Raw genomic sequence first — 23,005 nt, 5'->3', positions numbered from 1 at the left:
ATTTACATACACATAGTAAAAAAAAAAAAAAGAAAGAAATCCATGAATGATTCCGAACTGCAAGTTTCCAGGGGTCCACTGGAGTGGAGGAAACGTTTTAAAATTTCCTCACCTTTTAAGAAATTGCAAAAGTAAAAAAATCAAATTGTGGATGGGGGCTTAAGGGGTCACTCGATCTAATGTAGTCGCCAGTTGGCCGTCCTGGTCTTTGGACTAGTTTTAAGTCTACTGAGAAATCCTCCCTTGGACGCACTTGTGGGAGGTGGAAAAGTGGAAAGGGGTGTGAGGTTTAAAGCTTCTTAGGTCACATGTTCTGACACTTTTCTCTTTTCTTTTTTTTGCTGACAGGAAACGATTCTCATTCCACCAACATTCTGGTGAATCTTTTTTTTTTGTTTTGTTTTTTTAATTCCGAATAAAGGCCAATGAAAGTTTGTATTCATAGAACCTTGATGTATCTTTGGTGCAAATAAATGTGAAACCGTAAAGTGTGGCACATAACTATAACATTTGTTTGCATGCCACATTCTCATCAGATGTTCTTGTACGTTTTTTATGGCTACTGTGGAAAACTTCCCACACTTGGCTGTGGCTGCCGCCGTGAGTAAGCGAGTGTTTCCGAGCCTCAGGGTGTGTCTCCTTGTGACCTCATCCTCCCAGAAAAAACCTCAGAGGCACAATCGTCCACGTCATACTGTCATAATTCGCCTGTTCATGCAATGCGTGTGTGTGCCAGAAGAGCATCCTGTTTGTACAGCCTGACTGGAACTTGCTCCGGCCATCAATCAGCCATTGTTAAAGCTCCACTGGACTTCTGTCAGGCCAGCCTCCACACGCAAAGACAAAGAAGTCAAGCCGGCCGCCACTGTTATCTTTAATACTTTAATTACGGTGCATTACGGTAATAAGCCGAAAGTGCGTACTGTTGGTCACCTTCAAAGTAAAAGCGTACCGACTAATGCATGCACGTCAGTAGTTTGGACTTAAAATGACTTCACTGCTGACAGGCAACACCGAGTTCACCCACCGGGTACTGTCTCAGGTTTGCACTAAGTAACGTGCTGAATTGAGATAGAAAGATATATTAATGTTAACTGTGCATCAATGACTGACATTACACCCTATTTTAAAAAAATGTTTAAAAATTCCGTTTTCGTTGTCCCGCAACCAGACCGGTGCTGGGGCACACTAGGCGTCCGACCAGAGTGCTTCGAATGAAATCTGATGTGGCATTTCAAAATAAAAGACCAAATAAATCTCAAAATTTGACCTTTACACACGATTTTGACAAATCATAAAAAGTAAGTTTTCGTTATCCTGAACTTAATTTTTAATTACTTTCCAAAATCAGATGTAAGGGTCAAACATTGTGATTTCTTTTGCCTTTTATTTTGAAATGCCACATCAGATTTCGTTCAAAGTGTGTACTTTGTTTGGATACCTGGGATGACCTCGTGTGCCCCAGCTCTGGTCTGGTTGCGGGACTATGAAAACCGAATCTTTAATTATTTTTTTAAAATCAGTTGACATGCCAGTCATTGTTACACATCTGAAATCAGAACATTTGTCGTTTGCATTGCTCCTGGGTGAACTTATGGTTGCATGTCCGCAGAGAAGTTTAATGACATTATTTTAAATCCAAACCACTGACGTACATGAATGAGTTTGTGAGATTTTATTTTGAAAGTGACCAACAGCACGCGCTTTCGGCGCATTACCGTAATGCACCGTATTAAAAATAACAGCGGCGGCTGGCTTGACTTCGTTTTAGCGTGCGGAGACTGACCTGACCGCAGTCTCTCACGTTAACTGTAAGTGTGCAGTCCGCCGATTTACAGACACACAGGTGCACACACCACAAGCTGGGTCAACTAGTCACGGAATTTATCGCTTAATGAAAAGACGCTTTGTGTGGAAGTAAAGAGAAAAGATCCCCCACACTGCCCAAAAACTTTGCAAACAGGACATGCAGTGGATGGTGCTGATGTCCAAAAGTGATCACATCAGGACCAGAAACCATCACATCAACTTCTGGAGCAGAGTGGCGAGCAAGGACAGTTCGTATGTGACGTGAAGTCCTACCTTGGTTTGGCAGCGCACATCTGTTGTGAGCTTGTTTAGTCTTGGAAAATGACGAAGAAAAAGTCGTGTCACGCAGTCCTCGCTTCCGCCAGAGTTGTGCTGCGTGAGCTTGTGCGCGAGCTTGTGATTGAGCAGCGGAGCGAGCTCCAGCTGGCTGCAATGGAAATGCGAAATGGGAAATAAAGCTCCCAGGCAACAAGCCACGGACATTTTAAAGAAACAGCAGTCACACTCCAAATTGTGTAAAACGCCCGCATGCGCGCGCACACCTTTTTTTCATTGATAGAAACTATCCGCTACCGAACATGGTGATAAAGGTTTGTTGTTAGGGATTGACCGTTTTTACATTAACGTTTGACGCGCAGATCATTTACTGTAGTGCAAAAATCACAGCGTGATAAGTTTCTAGTTGTAGATCTTCCTTATGTTTTGAGTTTGATAGATATGTTGCCCTGCATCTGTCAATACATTTTTTTTTAATCGAACGAAATATATTAACAACTTGTCATATTTTGTACGTTTTGTGATACTGTTGTGAAATGGGCTATATAAATAAAGTTTAATTGCATTTAGTACAGGACTGCAGTGCATGTACTTTGGACTTCACCTACAATGACTGTCACTGAAATTTGGAAAATAAACAAGTAGATGTCTCCCTCTAGTGTTTGTCTCTCATGATGCAAATTTGCAGAACTCCCTGCAACCTTACTTCTGCTTTGGAGGAGTCGTGGCGGGTGGTGGTGGTGGTGGTGGGATAACAAAACCTCTCCACTGCGCACACGATAGCCAGAGATGAGATTTGAAGCCCAAACTTCAAAACAGTCACGCAGTTGTTGCGCACCTCGATGTCACAGTGCTGTACCCAAACAATAAGGAAATAATAAAAGTGTGTTACTGTGCAGTAATGATTGAATATGACTAGTTTGTTTTGGGTAAAAGATGCACCATTGAGCAAAAATAGATCGGATACAGATATAATTTTATTGCCGCCCTAAAAATAGTATTCAGAAAAAAAACTGATAACCAAATAATGGCTATATTTGTTAGAAATGTTATGCCAGCAGTAGAATTGAATAATCTGTTTAACCAAAGATGAAACCGATTTTAAAAGTATATTTATTCAGAGGAGCATTCCTCCCCGGGGACGGAATTGTTGGTCCGTCCCCGGGGCAAAATAAAATGAAATACTTATATTGAGTTGCTTAAAACTAAGACGTAAAATATATACATCTAAAATGAAGATAATCTTTCTTTTCTTTTAAAAGTTTAGGCAGAAAGTGACGTCAATTTGCTTCAAACTGAGAAAAAAGACCATTCATCTCTCGTACTTGTATACGTGCTTGAGACATCCGTTCGCTAGGGGGTGCTAGAGTCTAAAATGAGAAGGGGAAGGAGAAGAAGAGAGATGTGTTCTGTTATGAAGGAGAGAAAAGGAAAAACACACCACGTGCTTCGTCGTTCTCCGTAAACATTTTTTTTTTTATAAAAAAAAACAAAAAATGAAAAAAAGCCATAAGTGAGGCTGACCGATTGTGGTTATGTAAAGCCCTTTGAGACTGTCTGTGATTAAGGGCTATACAAATAAAATTGACTTGACTTGACTTGTGGGTATGTTGGCCGCTAACACAATTTCACTGCAAATTTGCATTAATAAAATATGTGTTCAGTTGTTTCAATGTCTTCATCACAAAATAAACAGTTGCTGTGTCCAAATTAAAGCAATTCCTTAAAAATTTAGAAAATAATGTTATAATGAATTTCCTCTGCTTTTGGGGCAATCGGAAATTTAAAGAATGTAAATCTCGAAGAGTTGCAGAATTGAAATCTGCGAGCCTCTCTGTTTTTCTTGCGGGATTGGGGACCACTGTTTTTTTTTTAAGGACGAAATACCGACAAAGGTTATAGTGCTCATCTATGACTCTCACACTTCCCACATGGAATTTAGAAAATGTGAGTGATAAAAAGCATATCGTTGACGTATGTTTTTCTTTCCGAATTGACCCCCCAGCAGCTTGAATGTGGCCACCCAACCACATGCGAGAGCAAGACGTGCTCAGCAGATGCAATGAGGACGTTACATCACTTGCAGTGCAGCACGTCGAGGGGACGGAGGCAGCTTGGCCATATTGTGCACCAGCTCCTCTTCTCTTTCCTCCTCCTCACAGCGACTGCGTCACACTTTATGCGCTCGCGTGTATGACACAATCAGCAACACACGGCGCCGATTAAGGATTGAAAGCCACAGAAATAGAATCCATTCCCCCCCCAAACAATACACTCGGCTGACAAGGTGAGTGTTCCGATATTGGTGATTTTGGAGCTGGAACGATTGATGTTTTTTTTTTTCCCACCACGGTCCACAAAGGGAACGCCTCTCAGCACTGTGATGTTATTTGTGTTTCGGATTTCAGAAGAAAAGCAAATTTAGACTCAAGCGATGGTTTATGTCATTACGATAGTATATTTTTCTTGATACGAATAATAAAGGCCGGCGCATGACTCCCCCTCCCCCTCCTCTCCATCTTCATTCTCCTCCAGGTTGGTGTGCGCACAAAATGGTTAAACTGGGGAATAATTTCAGTGAGAAAAACAATGGGAAGGTGGCCTCTGAAGACGGATTTGACACAATCCCCCTCATCACACCTTTAGATGCCAGCCAGCTTCATTTCCCTCCACCTGACAAGGTAAGGTATTCTAGATCATTTAAAAAAAAATAAAAACAAACAAAAAAAATCTGATTATATATCAACCATATATTTTTAAATAAAAAACATACCATCCACTCATAATTTCTAATATATATATATATATATATAAATGTGTGTGCGTGTATCTTAAATTAAAACTTAATTACGTATTATTATTAAACCATCTTCAAAATCTTCAGGGCTATGGGAATCCATTTTCTTTACTTATCCACCTTATTTAAAAAAAAAATGTATAGCAAAAATAAGCATCATAAACAACATTTAACAGTACGACTGGTGACTTTTGTTCCTGTTAAGGTGAAATGTTTGCTGCAGATCTTACATTAGATTCTGTAGTTGTACCTAATAAAGTGGGCAGTGAGAGGATATTGACCAAGCTCCAGTTCCTATATATGTGAACTCCGTTTCAACTCAGTTCCGTTTATTCCCGCTTGTATGAGTGTCCGTCTACAGCATGCGTGTGCGTGTGCTTCCAGGTGGTGGTGAAGACAAAAGCGGATTATGACGGCGAGAGCAAGAAGGCCAAGATCAGATCTCCCAAAATCGCAGAGTTTTCAATAAGCATCATCGAAGGCGTGTCCGAGCGACTCAAAGTAAGACTCCTCTTCTCTGAAATGTATTTAAGTACAAAAGTAAAAGTGAATTTTCACTTTTCGCCATTTTTTTACTCATCAAAGTTCGGACTTCACCAATCTCTTTTTCTGTGTTTCGTTTTGTGTCATGTCATATCTGTTCAACTTGGAAAATGTAACAAGTCTATTCTGAAAAAAGTGTTATCTTCAATACTGCAGTAGAAAGTACACACATCCATTTTTGAAAGTAAAATGTTATCGGAAAAATTGAAGTACGTACGCCCGATGCATCGACTTTAAGACACTGTTCACTGAATCAAAAATGTCTCTTCAACTTCCCGCGTCCAACGACATGACACAAGAATCAATCCATCACTCGACGCTTCCCTCAGCCGCTCGCATTACATCAGCTGCCGCCATGGCGATGGCCTCCCAGAGCCAGTTTGTCTCCCACCTCGCTGGCTGGCAAACGTGTACAATCTTTGGATGGAGACCGTTTCAACCTACGCTTGAATGAAACAGTCCCGAGCCAACAGACGAGCTTGTCATTGTCAGGTGGGATCAAAAGCTCTTTTAAACTCACACGAGCTTTGAAGTGCCGCAGGGAGTCCTCGCCTCCAAAATCGTTGACAACCTCCTGTTGCGCTGCTTTGTGTGTTTGCTGCTCTGACGGCCCACTCCGCAATTCACTTGGGAATGAAAAAACAAACGTCTTCCCAGGATCGGGGGGATGGGATCGTCTCCTCCGTTATTTGATGAAAAAAAGATCGTTGTTCCATATACTCGGGCTCATCCATACTAGTCGACTCGTCTACATTACAACTTCCTAATAATGGTCAGCGTGTGACATCGACGAGTCGCAAATCACATTTTTGGTTCGAGGAGTGGACGGAACCGTTTGCAGCAACAAATGAGTGTGCTGAGATGAGCGAGTTTGAAATTTTGCAATTTCCGAATGTGCAGCAGTGAGGGAGAACCAATAATATTTCAACATTCCTCCCCCGCCTTCCCAGATGCACCGATAGATGTTACATAACTCCCCGCGAGGTGCAGATGGGCGCACAACTGCACACTTTACCGGATGCAAAGATTTCATTTGCGTTGACAAACTTTTAATCCAAAATTCAGTCTGCGCTTCAGCTTTTAGACTGATTTCTGCTCTCCTTCTTCAACGATATGACCTCAAATCAATATCACGATAAATTGAGCAATTTTACCTCGATAGCGATAAATTCCCCCCGTGGACCAAAATCAAAATAAATGCAGAAAATGCATATTAACTGCTTTTTTTATTGACCAACTGGTGGTACACATTACTTTCAATGAAAAATAAAAGTACAAAAATCATTTGTATAAACATTCCAAATAGCTTGCTTTGCTTGACTTGAACAATGTCACAAAGAACAGGAGAGAAAGGGTACCTCTCGTAAAATCTTTTTCTGCAAATGTAAGTAATAAATGTATTGTAATAAATTTCTGTAACGGTAAATTTTGGTTTATTGCCCAGCCCTACTCAAGCGCTTCACAAAATAGGTAAACAAAAAAGTATGTTTAAAAAAAAAAAAGCTGTAGAATCAGACTGGAGAAACTTCAAAATGTAAATCAGTGGTGGGAAGTACGTAACTAGTTCCAAATATTTTGTCACTGGACTGAAATCTGATTTTCAAATAGCAATATCCGTATATTACTGGCCACATTTTCTGACATCTTTTGACCTAGAATTCCATTTGGAAAAACAGACATCTGCACCTTTGACTTGTTACTTTGTCCAAATGGGCTCGCTGACAGATGAGAGCTGTCGACCGGGAAAAGGCGTCTCGCCGTTGGTCTTTGTTCTGAAGGCGATAAGCTAATATCGTGACAGTTTTTCAGAAATCCATAAAAGAAGCTTCAATCCATCCTGAAGCAAACGGGGAGCCTCGAGAGCCACGACAATGTTGCGGTGGAATGTTTGTTTTTTTTGGGAGAGTGTTGCAGCTCATGGTTGCGTTTGTCGTCGCTCAGGTGACCTTGCTGGTGATCTGCGCTTTGGCCTTCTTGGTGTGTGTGGTCTTCCTGGTGGTCTACAAGGTCTACCAGTACGAGCAACCATGCCCTGACAGCTTCGTGTACACGGTGAGCGACGCGACGCGACAATCGCCGCTTCTTAAGTTTATTTCCCCCGCTGCTTGTGTGTTTGCTACGCGTTCAAGTCGTCGACATTCCGCCTGCCAAATGTTTCATTGAATGAAAAGCAAGATTTCAAAATCTCAGCTTTCGGTTGCTGAACTGCCATTTATCTTTTTAATTGAGCTGAGGATCTTTTAAATATTGTCGCTTGGCCCTTTCCAGAGCCGGGGAACGTGTTTGCTAAATTAAATGAACATGGTTGCCACATCGCTCGACAGAAGGCGGCAGAATGTGATATTGCGCTCATCAAAATGATGATAGCGACGTATTTAAAAAAAACAACGTAATCAACGGGGTTTTTCTAGACTTTAGAGCTATGAGGGTGGAAAATTGTTGCAATTATGAAGACGTTTGAAATATTCCCGACTTGACATTTTGTGATATGGATTAAAACGAAGGATGAATAAAGTGGCTCTTTTGTTTGATCACGGTTGTATTTCAAGACACGACGTGGTGCATCTGTTGAGTCGGTAGCGCATAGCAACGGATCCAGGTGTGAAAGCCACCTTGGCGAGCCATCAGAGTCAGCGAGGCTTCCTCCACTGACCTACATTTCCAACCTCATTTCTATTATTGGCCGCGTGCAATTGCGCTCATCTCTTGCCAGCAGCTTCCCTTGACTGCCGCCGGCCGGGACGCTCGATACAGAGTTCAGCCTCTACGTGTTGCCCTGACAAGCTAATGCGTGTCGATTAGCAAAGGGATCGCTTCGCTTCTTGAAGCAATTAGACATGAAATTGACGGAGGAGGCCCGAGCGCCAGTCCCTCCAACTTGGGCGTCATTTTTGCTGACATCGAGTTTAATCTGACTTTCTTTCTACGGAGCAGCAAGGCCGCTGCATGCCAACCGGGATGTACGGCGGCAACTTTCCCCATCAGGGCCCGGGGGGCCGCGGGCGCCTCTTCACCCTCATCAACCACTACAACATCGCCAAGCAGACCATCACTCGGTCCGTGTCGCCGTGGATGACCATCATGTCCGAGGAGAAGGTGACTCAGCAGGAGACGGAGACGGCACAGAAGCTGGCCTGAGCCGCTTGACGGAGAATAAATAATATGCTCGTGCCATTCAAGCAAACCGCAAACGTGCTGTGCTGCCTTCAAGGTCAGCTGAAAGTGTGGGAATTTCAGCCAAATGATGCTTGGGCTGGCTTCATGGTTTGTTTGAATTGCAGATGTTATTTATTGATACGCAGCCGAGCGGCGCGCGCGCACACACACTTGATGTTAACTTTGTACATAGACACACACGTTACAAGTGAAATAACTGTGAACTCTCTCATGTTTGTGTCACATTTCGAAGAACGTGCATGCGCCACAATTGTACTTTTGCTTTCTTTTTCTTACAAATACAACTGCTTTTGAATAGTGTAGTTGCCATCAAGCAATGTTTGCAGCACTGAGGTGTCAAACTTCATTCGGTAGGAGAAAAAAAATGAAGTATTCTATTCATTTTTATCAAGACTTTAAAGCGCTGCGTCACTCTTCAATTCAACACGTTCCTCTTTGCGATCACTTCAAATTTGCTGCTTTCAGGTTAAGTCCAGTGAATTATTTTCTTTTTTGTACACAGCCTACTAAATTGTTGTGACAAAAGGCTCATCAACTGGCTGCACCAGCAAAAAACGGATTTTAAACAATTTGAGGTTGTGTATAAATATATGATTTTTTGGGGGGATGTATCAAGCGTAGCGAGGATTGTCAGGGAGCTTTTTTGCAGGCTACACAAGATTGAAACGAAAAGCGCCATTTCTTTGCATAACTGAATGTTTTTGCTTTCATAGTAATGACGCTGTAATGTGCAACGCTTTGCATTTTCCAAATGTCAACAGATGACCAATCTCAAAGTATTTGCTTCCCTGATGTTTTGTTTTCCTGTTTGTTGACACAAATGCTTCATTTTCATAAAGTGTAATGACGACCATCCAAGTGCATTTGCGACTTTAAATGTTAAATGAAGAATTGAAATAAAGTGCCCACGTTTCCCACCACCAGCGTGTTGAATCCAAATGATGACGAAGGGAAAGGTCACTCATCAGAGAAGCCTTCCATAGTTGGTGTTTGGCAATGGCAAATTTTTTATTTTTTTTTTTAAATCGTCTTCATGCAACATGAACTATTTTGAAGTCAATGTCATCTTGTGGCATCTACGCTCAATTCTAAACCTATTTTGGGGGCGTCTATGACTTAATGCGCTAATGACATCGGTCTCTGTCCCCTGTGAATTCCGCGGACGCATCCAAATAAAAAAGATGAATCATAGTATGGATAATCGATACATGGGAAGCAGAACAGGCGACATCCGTCAACGGCTCTCGATCTTGGCACAAAAGCTGCCGCGTTCAAAAGTATCAAGCGTCTTGTCACGTTTCAGTTTGAAGTCGAGAAACACGGAAGAAAATGTCATGGAAAATACCTCCGAGTTGATAATGCGAGCTGCTTTATTGATCCTCCGGTCGGCCGCTGAAGGTAAAACATTTTCAGGCTGACAGTGAAGTTGGACTTGATGACGATTGTTCGAAAGAAAAACAAAAGACTGCAAAGCGAGTGCAATTCTCGTCTTGTTTGCGTAACCTTCAAATGCGGAACTGTTGCTAAGAGAACATGTTTTGAGCCAATGCACAAACGTTCATGCGGCCTCCAAAATGTGGACAATGCAAGTGCGGCTCCGTTCGCAGCGGACGAACTCTGCCACGAGAATCGGTGACGAGCCTTTTGTCTTTCAAGTCAAGTCCAGCACGCTAAATGCGAAAAGCCGCCGTCATGATCTTGTTGATCACCTGACCGCGGCGTACGGCCTCCGACATGCCGACGCCCGCGTTAGCTGTCATACCAGTCCAGGAAGAGCAGCGAGAAAGAGCACATGACCAGGAAGAAGAGGATCCACACACGGAAGCCGGCATTGTTTTTGATGGCCTTGAGCACACAAACAGAAAATGATTTTGGACGATTTCAAGCAGACGCGTTGTTGCTCTGAAGCTCACCTCCCGGATGTCCTCATTGCCTTCTTTAACGTTCTCGGTGGCGCCGACCACCAACTCGTGAATGTTATCGATTTCAGTCTCCTGCCATGACAAGTCAGGAAGCGACACGTTAGGAAAAATAAATCAAATGGAACCAGAAAGAGCCGTCGCTTACTTGCTGGAGGACTTTCTCAGAAAAGATTTCCTGCAGTCTTGAGATTTCCACCACCTTGCCCTCGATTTGCCTGGAGGAAGCGCGCGAGTGGAAAAAAACACTTTTCGTCCAAACTTGGCCATTTTGATCTTTTGAAATAAGAATTTCCCTTTGAGTGACTCACCTCACTTCATCGACAAGGTTGCTCATGTCACTGACCAGCCTCTGATTTTCCTGCTCAAACTGCACACAAACAACAACAATCACAACTCCGTCCTGGAGGAAAAAATAAAAAGCAAAATGCAACACATCCTGTCACGGTTAGAATGCTTCATCTTCACTTTTATCATCTGCAAAATGACAATTGATGTTATTTGAGCTGACGTAGGAGTGGGCGGGGCAAAGGGGAGCATCGGGAGCCACCATTTGGACAAACAAACGTACCCAATCACGTTCACAACTATTGAAAACGACCCGAAAATGCACATTTTTGGAATGTGAGCGGTCGCAAGACCACCTGAAAAAAGCCCACAAGGGTACGGGGGAGAACATCCAAACTCCACACCAAAATTGCGAGCCGAGGACGGAAGCTAGCAAAGCCTGACGTGAATAACATTTCAAAACATTTCCGAAGATGCCGTGTCGCGTGTGGACGTCACGAGAGCCACGCACCATTTGGATCTCCTCGGGAGAGAGCTCATCTTCCGCTTGGCCTTCCTCCCACAGGTCGACGCTTTGGTCCGGCACTTCTGTTGCACTCTTGTCTAAATCACACAAAGATGCACGCGGTGACCAGAAATCCTCAAGTGGCACGGCGCTCAAGCAGGATGTGCAAATTCGTCCGTCTTAAAACGCGCAAGGGCAAATGAGGTTTGCCAAATAAAAGGACACCTTTTTCCATTTCCTTTTGCAAATCAATCACTCAAGCCCAAAGTAACAAATCGCACGCAGGCATCAAACAATCCGAATTCGCTCACATACCAGAACTTTCCTCCTTCGCCTCGGGCTCCTCGGCCACTAATTTCGGCGCACGAGCGTGCTGCTCGGATCCCAGTCGTGACCTGACATCAAGACGCCGGAGTTTATGATCAGGAAACGAAGAGACGTGAGAAATACTCACAGTCGCTTCTTGTCCACCGTCCTCTTGACTCTGATGGCTCGCTGCTCCGAGTACAGCTTACACACCCCTTTGAAAAGATCCCACGCTCGCGTTCACGCCACGCCAATCCAAACATTTCAACGCGCGACGTCACATTTTCACTCGCACCTTTCAAGTACATTCCGATGAGGTCCAAGACTGCGCCTCGGTGCTCTTTGGTCTGCGCCGATGTCGCCCGCTTCTCCGCTAGAACGCACACAAACGCAAGTCGCGGTCACGAAACGGCAGCTCGCCAACGTCGCACTGCGGAGGCGACGCACCATCCGTGCCGAGTTGTCTGATGGCCTCGGAACACGTCCGCATGAAGATTTGGGCGTCCTGGTCGATCTGATCACGTTCGCCGTCGGTCATGCGCGTTCCATCCGATGAGATGAGACTGCAAGACGCACGACGACAACCTTCAATATTGTGCAAAGTCAAGATAAACTAAACACACGCAAGCTGGTTGAGTTAACATTTTTTGCTCTTAATTTAGGGGGATTCCGATTTTGTTTGTTTCGGCAAATCTCAGACCCAATGGAAGAAACATCTCATTTTGGTTTATGGGAGCTAACTGAAAAATATTCCGCTCAAAACAAAAATCAGATCGCAAGTCGACGAGACCCGAATGCCTCCAAATGTTTGGTTGATGGGTTTTCCCGCCGCTTTTGAAAACCGGGCTCCACCTAACGGCAAACATCTCGACGTTCGGTTCACGACTCAACGAGAGGACGTTGACGTTAGCCCTTCTCCGCTTTGACAGCATTTGCAAGCTGAGGCTTACCTTCCCGCGCTCACATAATCCTTCCTGTGTTGGAGCAAAAAGTCTTTCAGCTTGCTGATGTTGATGACCTCGAAAAACACAGTGAGAAAAAGACGTTACTCCGCGACATTCCAAACACGTCGCATTAGCGGCAAGCAATTTTCTGCCAGCAACCTTCAGGCAGAGCGACACGACAACGAATAACGCCAAGATGACGGCTGACTAATGTCCGCCCGCGGTCGCAAAGTCACAATATTTACCTTTGACAGTTCGTCAGCATGCGGGCCGCACTCAATTCAAAGGTGGCGTTCCGCCGTCAAGCTGAGCGAGTGCACACGCGGCCGTGATTGCAAATAAGCTTTCAATTCAGGATGTGTTTCCATTTGTACAGAGAAACCAAAGGAAACATGCCTCAATTCAATATTTGCCCCGATAATTCAGTTAAATGTGAAAAAAAAGGGCCCAATTGCTTCCCTGTCTCCAGACTTGTGCAGAGCGTCACACAGCCGCCTCTGTTGGAGCGAGCGCAAGACGCAACTCGGACAAGCTAAGGATTGAAAAATGACACAATGGCTTTGACTGTGACGGAGTTTGCAAGCGTGGGAGATTATTTTGTCTTCGGCCTTCAACCTTTCCACTCTAACAACACCAATTATCTAATTGGCCGGGCTGGAAGCAGTAATCCGGCGCCAGCTGTCTAATAATATCTCTCAACATCCGTTCGAGCATCACAGGCACCTGAAGTGAGCTTTTATTTGAGCTGACTCAGGAAATGTGGAAGGAAAAAAAAAAGGTGTCAGAATTTACAGAGCGAGCAATTTGTCCTTCTTTTCTTGCTTGTGTGACGTGAGGGCGAGCCGACCCTTGTCATAATACAATTATTTGGGGTCAGGAGTTAAATGTTGTTCGGGGCGGTGGAAGCTTGTCAGGGTGAACTGAAATGAAACTTTCCAAACATGGCCAGCGCGCCGTCAACAAGCATCTGAAAAGCAGACGTGACGCTAAAACACATCAGGAAAGCTCTGCCGTCGCAGTCGTTTCCACGATTCTTTCTTTTCCTCTCAGTGGTGTTTATTTTTCTGTTTGGTGGAAGTGCTCAAAATTAAATGCGACCTTTTTAGATTGAACTGTCGTCATGCACGACATCGCAAGAGCATCCAAGACCTTTCCGCTGCACGTGATGCTTCACCTTTGGGTTATTTCGCCGTCAACTTTGGCGTGTTACAAGACCCAAATAAGAATGAGAATATCGACGACATTCCAAAAAAGGCAAAGGCACAAAACCGCAGCGGGGTCGACATACTTTTGTCGGGCGTGATGACCGATTGTTTTGTTCTCAGATTCGACTGCGGTTAACTTCTTTTCACGTTTCAATGTTTCATACTCACTCACTGTCATTCCAACACTCGCCACAAATTGTTCGGCCTTTGAAGCAGCAATTTTATTACGGCCAACAGGCAACACTTTAAATGGACTTTTTTTTTCTGGCTCAGACTGAGGGATATTTTTCTTTTCCGCCCTTGAAATAATAATAATAATAATATTGCCTTTATTAGTCCCACAATGGGGAAATTCGAGATTCCAACCCAGGCCTCCTGGAGAGACTGGGTCCTGAACGCGGCGCCTTAGACCACTCGGCCATCCTGCTTTGAGCGTAGTTTTTTTTTTTGTTGATGGTTGCTCTAATTTCCCTTCCTCAGAATATTTTGGACCGGAACCTCAGAGTTTGTATTGAGTTCTAATGCAAGAGATTTCGAGAAATCCACGTTGCAATGCACTTTTCGGCCAGCAGGTTGTGCTAAATGCCCAAACTAGAATTAAATGCAAATTCCTGTCTGGGGTGGTGCGTGCGCGTGCGCGTGCGTGTGCGCGTGCCCCAGCAGGGCGTGTCAAGAGTGCTGCTCTGGGGGTTGAGCTGTCTCCAGTGTGTATACATTGCAGCTCGGATTCCCAGCACAAGCTCAAGGGCTTGCAGGGGGTCAGAGGGATCAATTGCTCTTGTAACTTAAGACCATAAAGAGCAAGTAATTCCTCAACAATGAGGAAGGCGGTGGCCTTGCGCTGCTGTACGGATGACCGTGCAACACAGTGTGTGCGAGACAGCTCGCAACAAGAAGAAGGAGACAGTCTGCCGGGCTAAATCTCATCTCGACATCATCAAAGACCCCCACTTTAGCCGCTCACTTTCTCGTTGGGCCTGCAGCCCCGACTGAGCCCAAACAAACCATCAGGAGGGATTATTATGAGCAAGACAAGAGAAAGAGCTTGCTTAGCAGAAAAGGGCTTGAATGTCTCTTTTGTTTTGTTAAATCCAGGTAACTGACAGAATTAGATGATGACTGACTTGATTCCGTTTCAGTCCTAAAGGCTATTTATACTGACGCCGTTCAATTATGCAGGTCTGCTACACAAGGAGACTTGAGCAGTGACAACATGTTGATTTTATTTTCAAGTTCAAGTAAATCTCTTTGGTCTTTTCTTCGCTTCCAACAAGCGATGGACTGAGCGCTTCTCGTTTTCCAGCATTCTGGTCGTCCGAGGAGACTTTGGTGAAGTTTCCAAGAGCGATCGTCAAATGTGCTGTGCTGAGGAAATGATCACATTTCACTCAAGTCGTCGGAGGATGATACTTGGACAAAAAATCAATCTTTGTTCCCTGACAAATAGTGACTGATAAAGACAATGAAATACTCTTGCACTGGATGGTAGAGGGAACAATTAATTAAGCCGCGTATCCACCTGTTGCTCATGATGACAAACCTCAATTCCAATGCAGTTGAGCTGTTGTGTCAAACGCAACACACAATGCAAAGGTTTTTATTTTTTATTTTTTAAAAGCAATCCAGATTTAAGGGCAGAAAGAACGAGAAAAGAAATCAGACAACGGTGCTCAGACGTGTAGACTTTGCCTAAAAATGCAACCTGGGATCGCAATAAGTCATTTTCAAGAAGCAGCAAGTTTCATCGGGACGCTTTCCGATACGCTGGAGTGGACAGCTGCTGCCCGTTCGTCATTGCCTCCATTTGCAAATAAACGTGACGTTTGCTCTATGTCGACCGTTCTTCTAACAGAAACGAGTCGTCAATAAATCACGGTGAGGCGAACTTTTGCTTTTAATTTCTCAGTAGCAGCATCGCAAATTACGTTGACATCGCTAAGATTTTCATTGAATGCAAAATAAGGTTTTGAAAACCATTTTCTGCACGGCACTTTGTAGAATGAATTACATCACGTCAGAAAATGCGAAGGAATAACATTGGTAAGACGGAGACCAAGAAAGCCGAATCTTTCTTTCCAAAGATCAATTCTAACTTTACTGTCTTGAAATCCGAAGCAAACGCTCCCAGCGTGACGGCGGTTCCAAATAAAAGGGCACAATGAAAGATGTCAAAGAGCGCTCGCCACTTTTGGAATGTTGCCACTAAAGGCACAGCAGGGAGGCCAGGCGCTCCCCTCGGCACACAATTTCACAATTTTCGAGTGACCTCGGCCATTTCAACTCGAGAAGGGACGCATGCTGCGGAGAGGGCCGAGCCCGGCGCTGAAATTGAAGATCACAGTGGGCGAAAGAGACGCAAGCTTCACCACGGTCGCTCTGGTCTCGTTAGGAACGCTCACATTTTCTTTTGAAATGAGCTGCATTTTAGTCGGTTCGCGTTTGTCAAATTCAATCTGTTCTTTCGATTTCTGTGACGCGTTGAGCATATCTAGGAGGGCACCCACATCTGTTGCACATTAGGTGCCGGCCGTCAACATTGTTGCCGGAGACCTAATTGAATATTTTCTCTGTTTTGATCTTCCACCTTTAATCACCGGCTCTCGGGAGGATCGGCTTTCGCCAAGAAATTGTTCGAGAGCAGAAAGCAAATGTTATTCCAGTATGTTTATGGAATCGTAAGAAGAATGCTTGGCCGTGTCAGACGTGGGAGAAAACCGCAAGAGGACCGTAAGCAACCGTCAGGACATTCCCAACTGGCAATTTCAAATTCTCCACTGAGACGCTTGCAGAGGATATGTGCAATGCGAGTGAAAGAGCAGTGGGGGGGGCGAGCAGGATAGAGTCGGGTTTCTTTGAATCGGCACCGCTGCCTTTTCGAATAGCAATGTAACGGAACAGAACAAATGGTTGGTTGTGCAGCACTGAGGTGAGCCGGCTCGTGTTTGATGCTCGACAACTTCAAGCGCGGACTCCGGGCCTGAGGGAAATGGAAAGTGCTTCTTCGAGGCGCCTTTCGAGAGGTTTGTTTTCATGGAGCTCATGTTGGGCAAGGCACTCGTCAGGACGGCGAGAAAAGACTTTTTGGATGCCGACCATTGAAATACGCCTCACCCGCAACACAAAGTTTCTTGTCAACGTTGACTCTTGGCCACGTTGCATTTGCAGACAAAGACATCATTTTACAACAAAGAATATGACAGCAGATATTTCACGCTGAATAAATGCACATTTTAAGTATGTAACGCAAATGAGTTTGCTACACTTACAACGCATGAACACTGAATAAGGGAACATTTGTTTTACTAAAAGATAAATCAAATGGCAACTTTCCTCTTAATAGTTTTGATTTCATTTGATCTGTCATTAATTCAATTGTTTTAAATGTTGTCTTTATTCAATGTAATTGTATTTCTTATTTTAGAGACACAAAATAAGATTATCAATACTTTTACATAGTTGAGTTGACCTTGTATTAATTAAGGGTTAAATATTATATGTCAAAATAAAATTACCGACATTCAGCCTCCTTATTTTGAATAGCAAAAAAAATAAATCTAATCAATAATTTGATTCGGTTCAATCACGATTCTTACATCGTGGTACACTTTTCAGCCATCTCGTCAAATGAGCCACGATGGCGTGAGTGAAAGAATTTATGTTCTCTTTGCATTATACAAAGTTCCAAAAATACCTCCCACCCAGAAGCAGTGGAATGATAAAAAATTAATACAGTAGCAGAATATAGGCCAAATGTTCATCTAAAAAACAAGGCAGAGATTGTATTCACAAGTTCTAAAACGTATAAATAATATTTAGGGCTGGAAAAAAAGTCACAGTCTGCTGCATTATGTAAGTATACACATAAATACATGTATGTATGCATATAAAATATACACATATAAATAATAAATATATACATAGAGTTGTTTCAAACGTTCCCTTGTATAAAGTCATTGATCAATCAGGTCCTTGAGAGAAGCAAGATGACCTGACATCCTTATCAAAATCATCTTAATTAGCCAAGTATGCAAAACAAGTAATGATTTTGTCTTCCTGACATCTAATGACGATTACATTTACATGCAAGCAATATGTTAGCAGACATAACACAGCGGCAAAGCCTTTTAGGTTGACGAAGCTTGCATTATTAGCAAAAAAGATTACAGAGGTTGTCTGAGAAGGTTAATAAAAAGTAAATATTACCTGCATATAATAGCTTCTTAATACAATAGCCAATGAAAACGTGGCAAGTTCTAGTTGGACTATATATATATCACATCCTTAATCAATACGCACAATGGACATGAACTGATCACCTCTGACAGTTTTGCATCACTCGTGTGCCTGTAAATGAGTCGGGAGTTTACTAGTATAAGTGGCCGCAAGAAACCGAAGACTGAAAGTTTTTTCATCATGAGTCGTCAAGGGCTGTTTCAGCCATGGCACCAGAAGAGAGAGTAAGTGGGCAACGCTAACGCGAGCGTGTGAACTCCAGTTACACATACAATGAAGTTAACATTTGATAAATTGTCCTATGCAACACCGCGTGCTAATATTCCAACAAATGGCCACCAACAAGCTTTCACGAAACGCAACGTTTGCGTCTAATTTAAGAGTTTGTGTCGGCGTTAGTATGCTTGTGAGCTGCAGTTAGCACAAGCAAAGGCTTACCACTTCTTTAGCCTTCGGAGAGAACGCATTCTTGGGTCTGCTGCGCTTGAAAATCTCATCTTTGGTACAATCGAAAGCTATTCCTATCGCCTTGTTTCTAGTTTTGACTGTTTTGACACTGGCTTTGAAAAGTAGCGTTATATCCACAGCCATGTCGGCGAGGCTACTCACAGCAGTGCAGGATTCCCCTTGTAAACAAAATGACACGTCGCCCGGATGTGACGTCATCGCGACGCGACGCCGTTTCCACTCAGCTGGAGGAATAGAAAAGCTTCAACTCGACTTCGAGGTTTACCGAAAGATCAGAAATTCTATCGTGTTTACGACATCATATTTCACGCCGTGTAGACGTTATGCCAATTATGAAGATGCGCTTTTACACTATGTTCATTTCGAATTGCTTACAGTTTAAATATCACTCTGATGCAGATGGTGAGAGGTCTTCTTGACTTTTAGCAAATCAATTTGAACTCGCGACCAAATAGGAGTGCTATATACTTCTTTGTTGTATTGAAGAAGTTATACAATCAATTGACGATGCCACTCCAACTTGAGGCAATGTCAAGTAGAAAACGTAGACCCAATTGGACAGACCAGGAGTGTTATCTTCTCGCTCAGCTCGTCCACGAAAGAAAAGAAGTCATCAGAGGGAAGTGCACTGCCGGCTTGTATGATAAACGGCAAGCCTGGGACGAAATCACACACTCCATCAACTCATCGTTTCCACAGATGCAGCGGACTGTGTCTGACTGCAGCAAAAAGTGGGAAAATCTGCTGGCAAAGTCAAGGGAGGAGATTAAACGCCAGAAGATGCACACAGGTACAGGTGAGTAACATTGACAGCCTCTTTGCACACCGTGTTCCAATTTTTGAGGCGTATATGATTGAAGTGGAGTAGACATGCGTAAATTAATGAATTGCTTTTCATACAGACTCAGAGTCCAAACACAAACAGAGCACATACACAAGACACATATATAGAAACATGCACACATTTTAAGATAAAAATACTAAAAAGCATCATGTCATTAAACACACCAAATTGACCATTTGGACCAAAGTGTTAGTCTCTCAGCATGGCTATCAATGTGTTTAAAATACCATCATATTTTCCCAACGGCTTTCTTTTCACAGATGATGAGCTGTCTCTGGATCAGTTCAGTGCTTTGACCCAGATTGTGATTTCTGTCATGAGCCCTTCAGTTCTGCAACAAGATGAAGACTCCCAACCCTTTGACTTGGTGGAAAGTCAACAAAACAGGTGTTCTATATATATATTTATTTTTTGGGCCCATTTTGTCATACGATATACTGTACAGTGGTACCTTGATCCACAAATTAAATGATCAAACTCACAATTCAGTTTGCTTGTATATTTTCTTGACTGAAATGATTTGAATGCTGTTAGTCCGTTCCAGCCCCCGTGAAGTTGAAATGTTGCATTTCTTTTTGTTTATACTACATTGTATTTTAGTGAAGAAAATAGCACAGTATTGTAAAATACAATTACTATAAAAAGAAAGTGTAATTAGGTTGATCTCCTTGCGAGTGGGTTTTTTTTTTTTTTTTACAAATCACTCAGGCAGCAGCGTATTTGGAGCTCATTCTTCATTCAAGGATTGGCTCGCAACACAAAGCAAAAACTCGAGTAAGCAACGAGTTGTAACTCGAAATACTATTAAGATGGTCAAGGTACCACTGTAGTAATATATTGAACTAGAGCGGACAAATCCAAATGTTCTTTCCCTTTCAGTGGCACGAAAGATGGAAGCCTGTTTTCAACCGACGAACAATTTAAAGCGAAACACGAGCAGGCAGACCTTGTGCTGCCCGCCTATGCTGCAGATGCATCCGCGACCGCGCCGGGACAAAAAATGCCTCCTTTTTGTAACATTCCAAAACAATTGCCAATGCAGTTTAGCCCTCATTATTCGGCTGCTTCTGGGGAACAGTCGAATTCTCACTGCTTTCCTTGCACACGTGCAGCACACGGCATCACCTCACAAGAAAGAATGGATTTGGAAATGTCTGTGCTCAGACGACAGGAGGCAGTCCTCAAGCTTCAAGAGGAGTATTATACGCTCAAAATTCAGCAGATGAAGAAGCAAATGTCAGAGTCTCCTCTCCAGAACTGAAGTGTCTCTACCTGTTGCATCTGCTTTTGTGTTCCATGCTTTGAGGCCACGTTTAGTCTGTAATTCGTCCAAATACACTTGGCGTTTGCTGGCTTTCGCATGCAAACGCCCCTGTCATCAATTGCAGCACTTCATAGTTTCAACCCTAGTAGAAATAAAACCCAAACGATGATCCCAAAACACCGGAACACAATTTCAATCTCATGCAACATAATCCTTCAAAATAAATTTGTGTTTGAAAAAGTGCAGCCAGCTGGCCCTTAAAGAGCCAAAATCCGCCCATTGAAATTTGTTGGGAGGCATTTATTTATTCATTTATTTATTTCTACTTGTGATTCTGCGGTGGTCCGCTGCTTTTTTATGAGCCATTTTTTATGTCCACAGCAGAACCCAAACTTGTGGCTGGCGACCCAACAATTGAAGATTTGAATGCAGACAATGTATTTATTTATTTATTAAAAAAAAAAAAAAGAGACTTTCATATTCTCAAATGGCGCAGATGTAGGTTGGGAATTAATGAAATGTCGCTCTTTTGCGATGTGACATTTGAGTATTACAATAACATGTTTAAGCGCCACTCATGGTCACTTATCAAACAAAGACGTTTTCTAAGATGATTTGACACGGCATTATTCAATCTGTCTTGTCATGATCCGAGAAATACAAACTGTTGTCCCAAATTTTGGCATACGTGGATATTGCATTTTTCTAGATGGTAATTGGCCAAAATGTCACGCAAGGTTGCTGACTTTTTCGGAAAATATGAAAAGTCATTCTCATCTCATTCAAGTGAGAGCGAAATGTTTTCAATTTGGGTAACATTCGGAAAATCTTCATTCATCCGAATTTCGCGCAAACATTTTGTGGCACGGTACTTTTGTGATGAGGTCGACTTACAAAGTCGTTTTTCAAGTGATTTACTTTTGTAATTTTGAAACAGGAAGCCAACTCGTTTGTTTTTCTCTCTCTGTGGGAAATGGATTTCACGCTGCTTCATAGCATTTGCTCTTAACTGCGAATTTGAAAGCAGTAAATGTTTGACTCGCCGTACCCAACGCAAAAGCGTTCATGCCAAAGTTAATGGAGTAGAAATAATTTCTAGTCTAGACAAAAAAAAAAAAGTAGTCATTTGTGTGTAGCGGTCCTCCAAAATCAGCGACTGAGCCTTACACTCCCGACTTTGGAAATAAAAGTCTCCTATTTGCTGTGTGGTTTGCTCATTTCCCTTGTTAGTGTTGAGGCGCGCTTACACAACGATGATCCGAGTTGCTGCCGCCGTTTCGACTTTTCTGCCACTTCAGCATTTAAAACTTTTTTTTTTTTTCATTCTTTCTTTTTAGCTTTGCTGCGAAAAACTAACAGCCCCGCTTGTGCCGAATGTGTTGATGTGAGCCATCTGGCCGAGTTACAATCAAATACTATTTGATTTATTTCACAAAAGCGCTTTCCAAATTGACACGTCGCTCAGCAGAATCAAACTTCTTTGTCAAATCTCCCAAATCCAAAATATTTGTTCATGCTTATCTGCATTATGTCGAATTACTTTACTCGTGACACAAACGGATTTCATTTGGCATTTTGCGAACTTACTTCGCATGACGCCTTTAAGGAGACGAGATGTTGAAGTTGTTTTATAGGGCTGAAGCCTGAAAACATTTGGTTTCCCATCAAAGGCCGAGTCTGGCACCAGATCAACATTTCAGCTTTTATTTTCAGATACGATTCGCACAATTCACAACACTCCGACATTTTTTTACCCCCCCCCCCTCGCCTCATTTTCTATGTGAGCAAAAATGATTGCGTTCTGGTCTCGGTGTGTCCTTTTCATAGCCACGAGAAGCAGTTGCAATGTTGCGAAAGAGAAAGAAAACGGCACCGAATGAGTTGACGGCCGTTGTCTATCAAACAGAACTTTAAAGAAAGACTCAAGACGGCCGCACTCAAAGTCATGTGACCAAATGCCATCAACTATTCGGTCGCATGGTGCGCCGCGCGTGGTGACTTGTCGCACATCTGCAGCAAATTTGGCTCGGACTCCAAATGTTGAAAAGCGTCGCAACACAATTGAGACATACGACAAAAGTTTGTGGTTTCAAAGAACAAAGACGTTGGTGGTCCCTCAGAAGCTTTTTGAATTTGCGATTTCGAGGATAATTTCATTGCCATTGTCCGGTTCCGTCGGGCTGGCGTAAACAAAAACCAAAACTTTGATTTCAAACCCTCAACATTGTCCGTCCGTTGATTGGAAATGTGCTTGCTGCGGATGTTTTCCAAAGTACAGCGGCAACTCATTTCTTACATTTTCAATTTCAACATTTCTTCCCTTTTGACTTTGGAATAAAAAGGAGCTTCCGACGCACACGGCATTCTTTGGCATTCCGAGCTGCACGTGTCAGAGACGGTTTCCTTTCCCTCCTTCCTGACAGCTGA

At 43.1% G+C, this 23,005-nt stretch overlaps 4 protein-coding genes across 6 annotated transcripts in view; 2 read left to right on the top strand and 2 right to left on the bottom strand.

The window, feature by feature from the left end:
* LOC148326635 (transforming acidic coiled-coil-containing protein 1-like) overlaps positions 1-2,294 on the bottom strand; it is a 28,399-nt gene extending 26,105 nt beyond the window's left edge. Inside the window, exon 1 of the mRNA XM_088308524.1 lies at positions 2,083-2,294. Within this exon, the coding sequence (XP_088164650.1) occupies positions 2,083-2,102 (20 nt within the window). The 5' untranslated portion in view covers positions 2,103-2,294. The remainder of the gene's footprint in view (positions 1-2,082) is intronic.
* Positions 2,295-4,152: 1,858 nt separating this feature from the next.
* LOC148326634 (neuronal vesicle trafficking-associated protein 1-like) lies at positions 4,153-9,221 on the top strand. The gene is made up of 5 exons (XM_088308548.1): positions 4,153-4,372; positions 4,621-4,766; positions 5,267-5,383; positions 7,367-7,477; positions 8,360-9,221. The coding sequence occupies exons 2-5, from the start codon at positions 4,638-4,640 to the stop codon at positions 8,561-8,563; spliced, it is 561 nt and encodes a 186-aa protein (XP_088164674.1). The 5' UTR covers positions 4,153-4,372; positions 4,621-4,637; the 3' UTR covers positions 8,564-9,221.
* Positions 9,222-9,948: 727 nt separating this feature from the next.
* On the bottom strand, positions 9,949-18,682 carry stx18 (syntaxin 18). Of its 2 annotated transcripts, none has more exons than XM_088308545.1 (11): positions 18,612-18,682; positions 12,571-12,638; positions 12,068-12,183; positions 11,916-11,993; positions 11,769-11,835; positions 11,630-11,709; positions 11,321-11,412; positions 10,833-10,891; positions 10,670-10,739; positions 10,516-10,596; positions 9,949-10,447 (listed from the first exon to the last, which is right to left on the bottom strand). In XM_088308545.1, exons 1-11 carry the CDS (start codon positions 18,666-18,668, stop codon positions 10,352-10,354), a joined length of 864 nt encoding a protein of 287 aa, XP_088164671.1. In that variant the 5' UTR covers positions 18,669-18,682; the 3' UTR covers positions 9,949-10,351. The 2 variants fall into 2 exon arrangements, with proteins under 2 accessions (XP_088164671.1, XP_088164670.1); XM_088308544.1 differs by having other exon boundaries at positions 18,441-18,664.
* LOC148326632 (uncharacterized) lies at positions 18,614-21,118 on the top strand. Of its 2 annotated transcripts, none has more exons than XM_088308547.1 (3): positions 18,614-19,260; positions 19,575-19,701; positions 20,194-21,118. In XM_088308547.1, the coding sequence occupies exons 1-3, from the start codon at positions 18,978-18,980 to the stop codon at positions 20,573-20,575; spliced, it is 792 nt and encodes a 263-aa protein (XP_088164673.1). In that variant the 5' UTR covers positions 18,614-18,977; the 3' UTR covers positions 20,576-21,118. The 2 variants fall into 2 exon arrangements, with proteins under 2 accessions (XP_088164673.1, XP_088164672.1); XM_088308546.1 differs by having other exon boundaries at positions 18,617-19,266.
* The last annotated feature ends 1,887 nt before the right edge of the window (positions 21,119-23,005 follow it).

Source organism: Idiotropiscis lumnitzeri, chromosome 11 (assembly GCF_059441095.1).
Source record: "Idiotropiscis lumnitzeri isolate Australia: NSW breed Sydney's pygmy pipehorse chromosome 11, RoL_Ilum_1.0, whole genome shotgun sequence".
Classification (NCBI taxonomy): Eukaryota; Metazoa; Chordata; class Actinopteri; order Syngnathiformes; family Syngnathidae; genus Idiotropiscis; species Idiotropiscis lumnitzeri.
The sequence above is the reverse complement of the archived record's forward strand: the minus strand, read 5'-3'. Positions and strand labels throughout refer to the sequence as shown.